Source organism: Rhodnius prolixus, unplaced genomic scaffold (assembly GCF_049639745.1).
Source record: "Rhodnius prolixus isolate KJV_2025 unplaced genomic scaffold, Rpr scaffold_2, whole genome shotgun sequence".
Classification (NCBI taxonomy): Eukaryota; Metazoa; Arthropoda; class Insecta; order Hemiptera; family Reduviidae; genus Rhodnius; species Rhodnius prolixus.
In genome coordinates, this window is record NW_027411592.1 from 15083207 (window position 1) to 15099048 (window position 15842).

A 15842-nucleotide genomic window follows, 5' to 3' on the forward strand; every position below is an offset into this window, starting at 1 on the left:
CTTCTTAAGCTCATTTAGTTGCCATTGTATGAAACTTTTAATTTCATTATTTATACTTAAATTTAAATTTTTGTCTCTCTAAATACCATACAGACGAAAGAAGACTATCTCCTCCATACCTAAAAGTGCCTTAGTTTCATTGAATTTATAATATTTAAGACAGTATTTTTTAAAATATTTGTTAAACAATAAAAATTACGAAGCACAATGACTTCCTCTATTATCAACTCATTTCATTAAAAATTTTACACAAACTAAATATTTATTCTAAAGGCACAAAAAAAGAAGACTCTTTTTTCGGCTTATTTAAAAATTATAAAACTAATAAATAAAATTAATTTGAATGGATAATGGTTATAAGGATGTAAGGTGTATGGTCCGGTCAGAGGATCAATACGGCCGCTTTGGTCACAGTATCACCATCGACAAGGGCCTTCCGACACGCTCCACTGTCCTACGACCTACCCACAATGCACAATGAGAACCGTCTGTCTATATGTAACTATAAATGATTTTATTTACATATTATTTAGTTACATTATTAATAGGAACAATAATATTATTTGAAGTATCTAACATATTGGCGTAGTACTTTCCAGATGGGTAGTTTAACTGTAAAAGATAGATTTGACCAAAGTTGGTCCAAGTGAAAGTTTTGCTGACTCCAGCGTAACGCTGTCTTTGGTTTTCTAGAAGTTACAACTTCACGTTGTAGCGACTGTACTTATCAATACCAGGACTTACTTAAGAGTACACGCAATGCCAGCAGTGGAGACCAATTTAAGAACAAAAATAAAATAAATAAAAAAATTCTGGCGAACTATAAATTAATAAATTTGCAAAACCACAAGTCTTTAAAAAATTTATCATTAATTAATATTTTTTATATAATTTATTGAACCTCTGTTTAAACGTGAAATCTGCACATTTCAACGGTAACATGTAGCAGTAAAACTCTACTTCATAACAGAATTTGGAAGTTTTCATTTTAAACAAATCACACTGATGTTGGTGGAACACAATGCAGACATGTTAATGTCAATCTGCACCAAAATGCACGCTTCAATCCATCAACATTTCCTAAAGGTTTCATTATATTCAATAATTACTGTTTGACGTTAAAAAAAAAATGAAAAATTAGTTTAAATTTTTTAATACAATTTCCGTTAATTGTTTCAAAAATTGTAAGTTTTATACCATGGCAGTTACGTAAAAATTTTATTATATGCAATATTACAGAATGAACTTTTAACTCAAACATAATAAAGTAAAATGAATTTTTTTCTCTCGTCATTTTTGAATTGACAGTAGCAAGTTGTTCGAATGGACTATACAACGGTAATTGAGGATCGTTTTATTTTTATGCTTTAGTAATTGAATATAGATTTCATTGTCAAACACCATTTTATATAAAGTAATATTTAAGTAAATGATAATAAAATTTAAAAATATTAAGGCTATTATACAATTTTTCAATATCTAAGTATAATTTTATAAGATAATTATTTACTTTTTATACTCTTTCCATGATTAACAGTCAGCCTGCTTAGTTACCTTCGCTCCTTCGCAGCCAGGCTCTAACTTCTAGTTTCAGTCAGCATGTTATACTGTTTTAAATCCTATTTGAATTGAGTCACTCTTAACGCCCTTTACAGATACTGCGACCAATGGGGATTATCCGTTAATCTTGGCAAATCGAAGATCATGGTTTTCCGCAGAGGGGGTAGGTTGTCTTCTAGGGAGAGATGGGTATATGGTGAGCATGCAATCGAGGTGGTGAATAAATACAGGTATTTGGGGGTACTTCTCACACCGCGTCTCTGTTTTAAGAATCATTTAAGGAGAAAGTGGCTTCAGCTAAGGTTGCTGTTAATAGCGTTTGGTCGGGCCTAATTTCTCAAAATGTGGTTCCCTCTTCCAAAAAGTTCTTAGTGTTTAATTCAGTGTCCAGGTCTATTGCCTGTTATGCAGCTCAGATATGGGGCTATCAACGCTATGAGTTGTTAGAACAGTTGTTAAGATTTTTTATTAAAAAACTGTATTCACTGCCTAATATTACCCCCAATTATATGCTCTACGTGGAGACGGATGTGGATTTATTGTTGTTGTTTACTTTGAGGTTGCATTTTAATTACTGTCTGAAGGTGTTGAACCTGCCTCAATCTGGGCTCCCCAGAATTTTGGCGGTGGAAGTAATTAAACAGAAAGCATATTGGTTTGGTAGTTGGATAAGGTTGGCGGAGAAATATGACTGCGTGTTTAGCCCCTCTATTGAGGACTGGGAGTGTTGGAGAGATCAGCTGGCAGCTCTGATAGTCAGGATTGGAACGGTTCATCGGAACGAAGTTATTGCGTTGGCTAGAGCATCCGTTAGGTTTTCACATTATGGACAGCTGGATTTGAACAAAAAGCTATTTTCTTTTGAACGGCACGATGATAATATGACATACACTCTTCAGCAATTGCGATGGCTTTTTAAGCTAAGAGGTGAACTTTTATATCTGAATCACACTCCTTGGCTGGAGAGGGATGTCCAGACGTGTTCTTTATGCAATTTAAATGCAAGAGAAGATATTGTTCACTTTCTTGCAGTCTGTCCTATACTGACGGAATTTCGATTACGTTACTTGGGTGTTCGTACCCTCGATGTGAGTTCAATGAGAGATTATTTAAATGCTCTGGACTGTCATGGTCTCATTAATTTCGCCAGGTCTGCTTGGCGCTACCGTTTTCAGTTGGTGCAGGAATTTAATTTTTGAGTGTTGTTAATTTTCATTATGTAACCTAATTTGGAAATATTATAATTTATTTATGTATCATAAGTTTTTGTTGCTTTTATACTATTCTTTGGATTATGTAAGGTTGATAAAAGTTTATTTTTCTATTTGATTAACGGCATTAATTTCTTAAGTGAAATTTGTAATTTATTTACTTTTGGCATTTATTTCATTTTGATTGATGTTACTTATTGTTTTTGTAATATGAAGTTCTTGGTTCATTTGTATTAAAATTTAAATTGGTTTTGTTTTACATCAACCTCCGGCTGACGGGTTTCCCTAGCCGTATATACTAGTGATTTCAGTTTTGCTGTAGAAATGTTTATTTTGCGTTTTTTAATAAAGTATATTATTATTATTATTATTTTGGAAGATGAAATTATGATTAAGCGAGAATTCTAGGATGGTTTTTGGCAAATATCTCAATCGATTGACCAAAAATAAAGAATTTTATTTTATTTTTGAACTAATGGATCAGACCATCATTTTTGGAAATTTCTGGTTCTGTGGCACTTTCGATGCAAAGTAGTAGAATGTTAAGAATAAGCATTTTTAGGATCTTGACTTCTTTAGAATAGAAATAATAACTGTCTCTGAGAAAAACTGCGTTTATCATTAGATGCTTGATTAGATACTTAATATACTTCTTATTTTTAATAAATAAGAAGCGCCGAACTTCCTAGGAGCCACTTCCGAATAGCAAAGAGCTCCTAGGAAGAGTAAATCTTAGGACTGCCGGATGGACTCCAGGATTTTCCCATTCTAATGAACTAATCACATTTGATTATTTTTACCGAGAATGAGTTAGGTTTGATGCTATGTGTTACAGTAGTGACGTCAGCTAAATCGAATCTTCCTCAATTTCTTTCCAAATGAAGTTTTTAAGAATTTCCATTTGTTTTTCTAGAAATATTAGTTTGGGATTTTAATTTTTTAAAAAAAGAAGAATATAGTTTCACTAAATCTTAAAATAAGTGAATAACTCATTACGTATTTGCCTTCCATAAATTTGTGCTTCAGTGAAGCTATTTGTTAGTTAATATCCAGTTTTCTCTCTACCAAATTATTAAAGGATAACAGAAAATAAGGAAGAGATTATATATGTGAGTAGGGATCATTCACTAAGTGATCCTATTTACAACTATCCTTAGGGGGAGGATACATTTAACTCCCCTAGCCCTGGTTGATAATTCCAAGGATAAGTAGTTTACTTACTAGTAATGTCATTTATAGAAAGAATCAATGTCAAAAAAGATCGGATTTCAATCCTCCTCTTACTTTAGCAACCGCGCCCCCTCCCGCCACATGCCACCCCCAAAACACACTGTGTGTCGGGCTCTCTTTTAACATTGCCCACTCACCGCGCTGTTGTTACTGCTTTTGAATCATTAATAATACATAACGAAAAGTAATAAATCATTTGCCAACTATTCGTCCGACGATTGGGGACCGGGAAATATGTTTATAAAATATTTATGAGGTAGATTGAGTAGCGAAACTGCCATGTATAACAGTCCATGTTATACATGTGCACATAAATATATGCTTCTCAACTACGTATTTTTCTGCCAACTACTTTATTTTTATTTGTTTCTCACTGCTGGAAATTTTGAAGACCTGCAATCACAGCCATTTTCATAACTGAGTTATTTTGCCACAAAAGCAATGTTGGGGATCGGAAAGGTGTGATGAATTTAAGGTTTCAATTATCCTTAAGAAGGAAGTTTACAAGCCACTTCATCAGTGTCTTGGTATCCCTGCGGGTATGCCAGAGTAACAATGCAAACTATTTTTTTATACGGACACTTCTCTTACTTAGTTACATAATAATTTAGGGCCAGCAAAGATAATTGATGTCTGCTACCACTTGGTACCACGGACAAACTCTAGTGCTCATTCTCAAATACACAAACATACCCTTTTTGAAATGTACACGTGTACCACTTACATGCTAATGAACAACTGCAGAACTTATAGTAGCCAACATAGATTATTTTTTTACGTAACAATTGATTAGTATTTATAGTTACTAGGGTGTTTCATTTTGTAGGGGGAAAAAAATTAATATAAAATTTTGGCAGACTTTGCTCGCCTTCCGAGTCTCAGTAATTCAAAAGTTATGCATACCAAATTTCGAGAAGATTTGATCATATTTAGAGGTTGCACACTTTGACCACTTTTATAGATTTAGGAAAAATACGAAATTCTCAATATTTATGACATTTATTGGAAAAACTATAAATCAAAAACTTAAAATTATAATAACTCTAAATACAAGGTTTAGCAGGCATTATGAACATGTAAGGTTCTTGTATATTAGTCAATTTTATATGATGTAATCTCTTCTTTTGTTCGGTTAGTGACGACTTCTCTGTGATACTCGACTACCCTCAACAAGAATTGTTTTTGTTGTTCGTTTCTAACCGATTCGTTAAACTTTTTTATCAAAACTATTCCTCTTTCTACAGCATCATTTACCACTTTAAGAGCATTTACGTGGCTTCTTAGAGAATCGCTGCAGTATTCTGTCACGTCGTAGATCTCAAATAACGCAAAAAACGTCTTGGTTTTTTGGGTAACGAAATGGCTTGTCTTTTCCTTCAAAGTCTAGATTTTTACCCTATAATCTTTTCAATTCCTTCTTCTTCGCAGGTTTGGTTTCCAAATTTTGAACCATACTTTGTTTAACTTCTTCAGTAATACGTTCATCCAAAAAGGCCAATCACACGTTTGTTTCCGACAGATACCAAAGGTGCCTTTTGGCAACTGTGACTGCACTGTTTTTGACGTCTGTATCCCGGGTAAGAGTCCAGAAGCTGTATCAAATCCAGATCATTCTTTGGAGCCCAACGACTTACAGTTGCCTCGTGCCAAAATCGACTGCGCGTTTCATTCCTTTCAATTCTCGCTAAGACATATTCAATTGTTTAGCAAAAAGGGCTATTTTAAGTGCATATAATGCCTTTGCCATCCACCTTGTTTGATGCAAAGCTCCTGGGATCCTGAAAGTGAAATTGTTTTCATCCCAACCTCCTAAATAAAGGAGTGGGAGATTTAATAACTCTTTGTAGTTTTCTCTTGGATGGCTTTCTTCTTTTAGAACATTTTGGATGTAGTTAACCATTGTTACGCGTTGTTCCTCTAGAAATCCTTGAACAGGAGTCTCTTCATCCAACATTGATAACACTAAAATAAACACTAAAAGTACTTGCTCTTCTGAAGGAAGCCTTGCTCCTAAAAACTCATCATTGGGCAATTTTTCTAACAGCCATATACCACTTTTAGTTCCCATTTTCAAGTTTAATTATTAACAAGTAATGAACAAAGAAACGTAAATGAAATTATTGAAAGAAAACTTACATTAACACAAAACACTTCAATAGTTAGTTTGAGATAATAGTGACTAATGTGCGCAACCTCTAATCATTGTTCAATCTTCTTGAAATTTGGCATATATATCTTTTGTAATACTTAGACTCAGGGGGCAAGCAAAGTTGTGTGATACTCACAACTTCGGAAAAATGAAACACCCTAATAGTTACCCTATATAATTCACTCCAAATCGATTCAATTCAGTATCAAATAACTTAATAAGTTTCTACTTGCTGAAATAGCAATATTGAGAATTCAATGGGCTTTTGAAGTGCAACTTTGAGAGAAAAACAAAAAAATCTAAACCGTTAATGTGAATCCTTTAAAGAAACGTTTCTATTTTTCGTGATTCTTTTTAAATTTCACCAAAACTGTGCGATTTGAGGCCCTTCGATTCTTTTCCAATTGTTTGTCGCTGGTATAACCAAAAAATAGAAAATAGGAAAACAAAAATCAAATTTTAAATTTAAACCGTTCAGGTTATTAGAAAATGTGTCAAGATTTTGGAAAATATCTTGTCATGAAATTTACATTTTGTTACGTGGATTTTATAAATTATCTGGAAAATGATTCCAGCGTTTTTCTTTAACATGGCGTTTTCTTTAAACACCAAGATTATATTTATATATTGTATTTGTAATATTTCCGCTGGAAAAATCATTTTGAAGGCAGTTTTGGGGATAAAGTTAGGGTTAAACTGCTCTCTAATAATAACTCAGTGAAAGGTGCTGCCTAGTTACCTATTTTATACTCAAAAACTTTTCATACTCAATACTTTATTTTATTTTATATTCAATACTTTTTACACGCATGACTATTTTTGTAAATTTTGTTTCGTAAATTGCGATAAGAAAAATCACCAGATTTTTGTTTTAATTAATTGTTTTAGACACCTAAAATGATTGTTGGATTAAATAAAAATAGATCGAACGGTTTTATGTTAATAATTTACATGTTTTTTTTCTATAAGAATTTCTTTAAAGGAACCTTGATGTTTTGTATTGACAGAACGTGATTATTTAAATCGCCCTGATATTTACTTTCAGCACAATTTCAGGCAATCGTTAGTAACCGCTTAACTAAGTATTAACTTTAAGTTTATTAGCCTCATTAGTTATCCTAAAATGTGGACGTAGTTAAGGTAAAACTCATATAATATGTGAAATACCAGAAGAAATTTATGATATGTATCTTTTTTAATTGAATAAAGACGTTTTTCTTTCTTCTTCTTTCATTACCAGAATCGCACAACAATAAAGATGTTGATTTTGTAATTTGCTCTTTAATGTCTATATCGTTCACTAGATTTAGTATGCAACAATTATAAACGAAATGTTCAGCTGTACTGACGGTTTTAGGACAGGTACAATGTAAACGAAACGTCATCTTATCTATTACTTAATAGATCATGTCCGGCTTTCAAGTACAGAATGTCTTAATTTATTTTACTCAACATCGACTTGTCTTTTTCTTTTATTTATCATATCGCTCCAAAGACGTTAGCCCGCTATCTTTGGCGCCTGGAACTTTCTTCAGAGCACTGTCAGCCTTATGTTACGTAGTGTTCTTTTGTCACAAACAACACTGAGAACTGTAAGAAGCTACTGTGAAGAGAAAATCTAAGAGCCAGCGGATGGATTGGAACCCGGGATCTCCAATGCGTTATCCACTGAAGTTAATCCCTTCCATTGGGCATGATATTTTCACTTTTTTAGAGGCAATTGTTTAATAAATTCAGATTTTTTTCCTTATTATTGGGTCAAAAGACGGGTTTTGTTAACGAAGGCACCGCAGCGGAGAGGTTTATTGTACCATCCTCAGTTAATTTAATAGGTGGATCCTCCTAATCCACAATGTCTATGATATTTCTTACATAGGCTCTGCTGCGATATGTTCTTCCACAGCTGCATTAGCCATATAAGTCACATGGAAATCTCGCTACAGCAATGCTATCAATCAAGCAGGATATGAGAAGCTGTTTCCTCCTCTTGACGGCCAGACCTACAAACAGGTTCAGGATTAAATAACACCACTCTCTGGAACGGTTTCCTGAACCTCTTGTAAGGAAGCCAGTCACCGGTTTTTCTTACCTGACTTTAGTTTCTTCAGTTATAGTTTTTTGAACAGATAGGGCATAAGCCTTTTACCGTGTATGATTCCTGGTACAGTCTTTTGCATTTGTCCTACTCTCTCTACAATTGCTGAAGAGCCGTTTGTACAATGCGCGTAGCACATTGAATGGTTCTGGACCAATGAATGAAGCCAGATGGACCATTCCTGACCAGTCGATCAGCATCTCCTTTTCTCTGACGGCAGCACATCTAGCCATCAACCTTATTGCGCCAGGAAAGCTGCCTCAAAAACTCCCTAGATTCCCTATCGGGGAATGATAAAAATGGGATCTCGTCTCCTTAATTTTTAAGGCCTCTTCTCAAGGTTCAATCCAGCAGTAATCTGTTATTGCAGTAATCTTAATTATTTGTTGATTCAGATAGTGAGTAAGATTATTATAAAAGGAGTTTTTACTTGCAGTTTGTTATGTGGACTTTGTTTGTGTAATTTAATGTCTGTTCTTTTTTAAAATTTTCATACGTTCTTATATTATATTGCGTAATTAACATTATATACGATCCTAGTTTTTGAAAACATATCCATATAAAAATTATATTATTAGAGTTTTATTTAAGCCTCCTATTTTAATGATTCGTAAGTAAGTTGAAAATCAACTGAATAAATTGGTTATTTCACTGTATGATCTAATAATGTAGGCTCTTCATCTTATTCTGTTCCTAGAGTCTTGGTAGCAATTAACATTTAACACAAGCATGCCAAGCCTAAAATCATTGGACTCCCATAGCTCCTCTTAATTATTAATGAGTTTATATTGTCTAGCTTCCTTTGAACTAAACTTTGGAATAGCGATCAAAGGATTTAAGTTCTACAGTACACTAACTTAACGGCTATTGTCTGCATAAAGGCCATATCCTGGCGATTCATTTGAATGTGAATACGCTTAAAATAACATGAAAATCACTAGTATTGGTTTATTCAAGTTTTTACTACTTAGGGACGGTTTATAGCTTCTGTTATACAACAGTTTTGTTAATACATTATTCATAAAATCCGAATAAAATTAATAATAACAATGATGTGAAGTAAAGAGAAACTTAAAAGAATTTCTAGTATCATTTTTTGTTATTGTTGCTTTTGATTCTAATCAATATATCGTCCTTAAAAAGTCTGAGGTAAACAAACATTACTATGAATGATGTACAAATTAGAAAATTTGATTGAGAACAATCCTAATCGACAAATTTTCATAAATTTCTGAATTGGTACCAAATACTTAGCTATCATTAATTCGTATGAAGTTAGTAAGAAATGTAATGCCTATTTTTTTCAGGCTGTCGTTGCCTGAGACGAATAACTAACTTTCTTTACTATAAATTTCTCATATTGACCATTAAATAAAATCTAAGGCCTAGTTCCTGAATCGAACCCAATACCACAATAAATATTCGCCTCGACTGAATATTTATTGTCTTGCTATTAGAAAATAATTGGTTCGATCCGAACATAGTTCATCTCAAACTTGAAAAGAAATAGTGTAGCCGCCGTTTATTAGAGAGGTCTCTGACAATAGATTTTTTACTCGAAATTTATGTAATTAACCATAAAAATTAAGTATTCACAATTTTATTTTTTATTTTTGTAGAGAGTTATTCATTAAAAAAATTATTTTTATCTTTTAGGTTTTTTTTTATCTTATTTCAAAAATCTGAATTTTATGATTTTTTAATGCCTTGAAAACAAAGTTTGTGAATAAGTTGACACATTTTGGGTACCATACAAAATGTTAGATCTACAATACCATAGATATTGTTCAGAATAGCCACCACATTTATTCAGTATTTGGTGAACGTGCGAGTGGGAGAGAATTCTGTGTCTGTGTACATACTGACGATTATAATGCACGCAGGGTGGCGGGTCTCCAAGGGCCGTCAGACTGCTGCAACGTTGCGCCCCGGCACACACAATGTTTGGTGTGAATTTGACCGGCCTGGCTCGTATAAATTTTATATGAGTCCCGTAGAGGCATGTGCTGCGTTTGGCCTTTATAATGGAGGGGAACCAGGACATGCGGTGATATCAAAATTGAGGGAAGCTATGTGTGCGTGTGCGCTGTCAGAGAGACAGGGAAGATAAATATAGAAAAATTGATGAGGGTGCGGCATTCGAGAAAGAATCACGGCATATTAAATATAATATTGCCAATGATATCACAAAATAAATAATGCGCATCATTTGGGTAAATAGTATTTTACAGGAAGTGAAAGAGACACAGTTTTTTTAATTTTTGTTCCTTCAAGCAACTTCCGTATTAATATTTGTGTACTTATTTTACGTGCGTTTCTCTCCAGGACACATGTTAAGCATATCACTTATCTTTTTTCAGTAAACAATTATGATATTGGGTTTCTAGAGATGCTGTGTTGTTACATCTCCTTTAATAGAATCATTTTAATTTAACAATGTCTTAATATTGTAACCAACTACCTTTTTCAGTATGAATTCTAACTTTTTAGATACATTACATTAACAACGGAAAGAATTATCTAAACCACAGAAAGAAAAAGTCGTACAGGTGTTTTGGGTAAAAATGGCTCCAAAAATTTTGTATAAATTTTGTAAAGGCATTAATCATCTAAGTTTTATTTTTACCATTTTTACCGAAAATCGGAATTGTCTGTGGGAAGGAAATGCGTTTCCTGTAACTGCACCAGCTACAAGCTATCCACGACAAGTAGGCTTACCTCTTTGGATTGGAACTTTTGTTTTCTTTTACTGAGAACATTAAAACGCAGGCTGTTGTGGAGAAATTATTTTAAAAAATTAGTGGTGTTTTAGAGAATCTTGAAAATATTGAATACAACTATACATTTGGTAAAATTTACTGGTTTTTAGAAAAATCTGTAAGCAACTTACAAGATACCAGGTTGAGAAAGTTGTCAGAGTCCTCATTCTCATTTTTGAAAAATAATTTTAGTATTGCTTTAAAAAGAAAGTTATATTATTAAAAAGTGAACAGAAAAATAAAAGGGCTAGTTTTATAGCAACGCTAAAGAACAATAAAGTCAAAACTAAATACGAATGCAAAACTGCACATAAATGCAAAAAAATCATCATTGATTTCAAGTGGTAAGAGTGCAGTAACAGTTGTAAATTTATGTTACGGGCTTTAGAACTAAATTAGAAACGGCGTACCGAATTAAGCGGACGGGGATTCATTTCATCTAAATTTCTACCATTTAGTTTGCTCCCATTTATACCTGGGATTATCCTTTTCATTTGGCTTTGTGCACAATTGGCCTACCACAAATCCCTAACCAGTAGTCATTTTAAACTCCCCATTCTGCTTAATATATCGGCAACATTTCTCTGATTAAAGCATCACTGGTAATTATTGCCGCTGGAATACGCATTACCTTTGTGCATTGCGTATTGTCATTCACTTTTCTCTCCTTTTCAATCAGTCAGTGAATTGGTTTATATTAACTTGTGGTAACAAATTATTGGCTTTCTCTTAATTCAAGAGAAAGTATGTAGTATATACTGTGTCATCATAAATTTAATGAGCTGTAATTAGGTAATAAATTCCGTGTTTTGTCCAGCGCTCTACGACCTTTTGAGCGAGCGATGTAGGTTTGACTTATGTGGTACGTAACGTAGAGAAAAGTGGGATAATGAATGGTTTGCAACAAATTTAGCGAACCTTAGAACTTATAGTAAGCGAAGAATCTGCCATACCTTATCTCACGCTCCTTACAGCCTGCTCTCTGTAGCACCAAATTTTCACTTTAGCTTAGGGACTGCAAGTTTGTAAGTGAAAATTGCTTTCATTGAGAATGAATAGTTCTATCGGCATTAATTTTTATTTTAAAGAAGAATAGTAGTAAATGTTCTTAAGTGATGGTTAAAAGTTGAACGCGGTGGCAGTGATTCCATAGGCCACTATGGAATGCGGAGTTTCTTAGTTAAAGCTCTCCCCTTTATTTTCTTATTTGTTCTGGTGGTTTTGAAAACCTAGTCTCTTATTGGGAAAACTTTTATCTGAAATTATTCATTTGTTTAACACTGAAAAAATTAGATCAATTAGCATTGTGCATTCACAACATTTTATTAGCTTCTGATAACATTTGTCAATGAAAGAATTTTACCCTTATTTTTAGGGTAATTACGCTGAATTCAAAAATTCAGGTGTTTCAAAACAAGATCTTAAGAATTGCAATTTACAGCCAGGTCCAATTCTACAACATTTTAGTGTCCTCTGCAACGGAAGTGTTCTTGCTTGAAATGGGCAGAAAGAGAAATGCTTGGCTCTTGATGGCAATAATAAATAAATAACTATGCGAATGAATTCGTATTAACACGGAAAACTTGTTAAAGCTGTTAAGTCAAAGTAATATCACGGCAATGGCCTAAACGTTTGGAGGTAGATGTAGTTCTTATAATCCTAACTCTTGTAGAGATAAGTTTAAGTCTATTAGTTGTCTGAAAGTTGAGACTGAACACTCTTGATGTCCTTGAAAAGAGTATAATGATACGACTTGAAGCAACCCTTTTTCAGGCGTTTAATCATAGATTATTATCGTTGATTATATCCGTCGTAGAACGAATGGTTTTTCAGTTTCTTACCGGTTTCGGATTAACATCCTTAATCAAAGGAAAATCCAATTGGTTTGCTAAGGTTCTTTTATATAAAACCAGTAATTCTTTTGGGCATTCAAGCCTAAAGATGTTAGTGAGTGGGAGAGGAGAAAGTATACTTACTTAGCGAATAGAAATTTAGTAAATCGGAGAAAAGAAGTCATGAGATCTCGCCGTGAGAATGCCGCGTGACAGTCTTCAAAATTGTTTTAGAACCCGATGTGGAAGCGGAGAGAAGTTGGCGAAGAGAAGTACATGCCTTCTTAAGAAGGAGGCATGGCAGCGTAAAGGAAATAATCTCAGATCAACTTATAAGATATGAGTAACTTAAACAAATGAGGTAATTCAGAAATTTTACTATAATGTAGGATAAATGTTAGATTTAATACAAGTAAATTAATTCTGGTCACAAAAGAAAAGATTTTCTAGTTATTAAAAATCTGAATTTTTTAAAAATTAAAAGCTTCTCAAAAATTTATTACTTAAATATAAAATATTATGTCTGCAATGAACTATGATTTACATACCTTCTTCATTTGTTCTTGTGTCCACGAATCCCACTGTAACAAAGAACCATTACTAAATATCTTTCTAATAATGGAATAATGATCATTTAAGTGCATGTAAATACTCGTAATATTAATAACAATCCAACATTACTTTGTATTTAATTATAATTAGCATTAAGTTCAAGAGTTATTAATTAAATCACCTTGAAGGCAGAAGGAGAGGTTATTACTAGGATGTCGTGATGAGATAGAATTGCCAGATAACTAGTTATGTAGGGGAAGGAAGTATTTCTGTGTGCAAATGATCGTAATTTTTATTGTTTCATTACAAACGATAAAAAGGTGAAGGTGTTTTGTGAAAGAGTCGACGAAGAGAGAGATTGGTGATGGAGAAAGGATAGAGGGGAGCTTTAGTGTTAGGTATGTATTGATCTTGTTAAAACCCCGTGAGAGCAGAACATAACCCTGTAACCCCAGAGAAGTGCCTTTAACTCAGTTGGATACACAGTCTGTTTCGTATATGTCACTTGTCGTCTCTCCAGCCGGCTATATATATTACGTAGCTCAATAAAATTCTTCTTTAACCCCTGTGCTTGTTATCTGAATCCAGATAAATAAAATGGTTAAATACTAAAAGATCAACTTTCCTTTCTTATTATTTTATTTTTTATTTTCTCTTCGTCTCCTTTTCTTTCAAAAGGCTGCCTGTCTGTTGCAATTGTTCAAATTTAACTGCATTTTTAAACAGTTCCGGTATATTTAAAAACGAAACAAATTATTAGAGGAAAGGAGACTGAATCCCAAGGAGGTTATCCTATTTCCCGAAACTATTTCTTCATTCCGGCGCTATCTTAGTTTGAAATCGCAAACAACACATTCAACTTGCTCACCACATGTACATAAAAATTTATTTATTTGTATCTATTCAAACTATAGGGTCCACAATGGAATATATATGCCAGCGCTAAAACTTCCTAAGATGGGATATGCAATTTATATGCGGTGGTGGGGTATGTACAGAGCAAGGATGATCCTGTTGATTGGTATAATTGATTATTTCGATAACGAATGGACCATTGAGGTTGGGAAGAAAATTTCTGTTGAAAATGTATTCAAGGCAATCTTCCAAGCTATTAAATGTATGGGGCACAGACTTGGACCATCAGAAATAGAAACTATATGCTAGCAACCGAATGCATGCTACAAAAAAGGAAGGTAATAATTCTGAAACAAGGGACATTTTGGAACATGTCAAGAAAAATCTCCAGTATCAATTGAGAAGCAGTGACTGCAGTGGATTTGTATCGTAAGAATGAAGTAGTGTTAAAAAAGAAAAAAAAAAGAAAAGACGACTAAGAAAAATATATAGATGAGATAAGCGAGAATGCGGCTGGAAATAGGCTCATAAAACAAGAGACCTTTAATAGCGAGCAGTGGGACAAGACAACACTTGTAAGAAGTGAAGCACCACATTGAAGTTAGTAGGGGTTCGAATATCCACTATTTAGAGGAGAAATGGGAGAAAAAAGGTGTATCTTTCTAATCGCTTTCATGATTGGTCATTTTTCATGTCTGTCTAAAATGTTTTGACTAGAAAATTAGAAAATACGACATTGATCAATAAAGTGCAGGATTCCTGAGCAGAATGTGAGGTGGGGACCAATTTTATCAGAACTCTTCAATGTGGCCTTGCAATAAACGATGAATCGAATTAAAAATAGTTGTGTTGGTATCTATAGTAAAAGTAAACTAAATGAAGCCATCAAGTGTATTGTTGTATCAACCTGAATGGGACGACGGGTTAGCTTGATGCAAACGCTTCTAATACCTGCGATCGATTGAGACCAGAATAGTGTCAAGAAGAAAGCAACGCAATAGATGCTCTCAGAGAAGGTAGTTTAATTTTCATTCTAGACTATTCTTCATTTCACTGTATTTTCAATGTGTCTGTAATTTGTTATAGTTAATTTAAATGGCCAGTTTTTAGATATGAGGCAAGCAGAGCTGGTTTCGATTAGCAAACATTCGGAGTTGAACGTGTCGAGAGCAACCATGAGAGTTGCAATAAGCCTCTCCTCATCTTAATACACACCCAAATTCGAACTCACAAATATTCTTATCTCTTTAGAAGGAATTTATCCCCTTTCTCGGAAATATCTTTAACCCAATTTTATGGATAAATCTTTCATGTAAAAGATGTGCATTTTATGGGTTTTTAATCACAATACAAAGTTTAGTTAAAATCATGGAGCAGGATATCTAAAAAATTGAAACTCTTTATTGTTAAAAAGGGGGGCTTGAGGTGAGCCGCTTTACACTAAATTTAGAATCAATCCCAGATTGATTCTTACTTATATTATACAAGTGGCAAGACGTACAAAAAAATGTAACGGCACGTTAGAGGAAAACCTTCTAACTACCCCTTACCTCAGAAGTTCCCAATCAGATTTATTACATTTATGATTCACATATATCA

General features: G+C 33.6%; 1 protein-coding gene across 5 annotated transcripts in view; it reads right to left on the bottom strand.

Annotated features, from left to right (window-relative positions):
* Positions 1–15842, bottom strand: part of acj6 (abnormal chemosensory protein 6) — an 83140-nt gene that overhangs the window by 61562 nt on the left and 5736 nt on the right. For all 5 annotated transcript variants that reach the window (XM_074118126.1, XM_074118125.1, XM_074118124.1 and 2 more), the window contains exon 2: positions 13385–13417. In XM_074118126.1, the coding sequence (XP_073974227.1) occupies positions 13385–13417 (33 nt within the window). The remainder of the gene's footprint in view (positions 1–13384; positions 13418–15842) is intronic.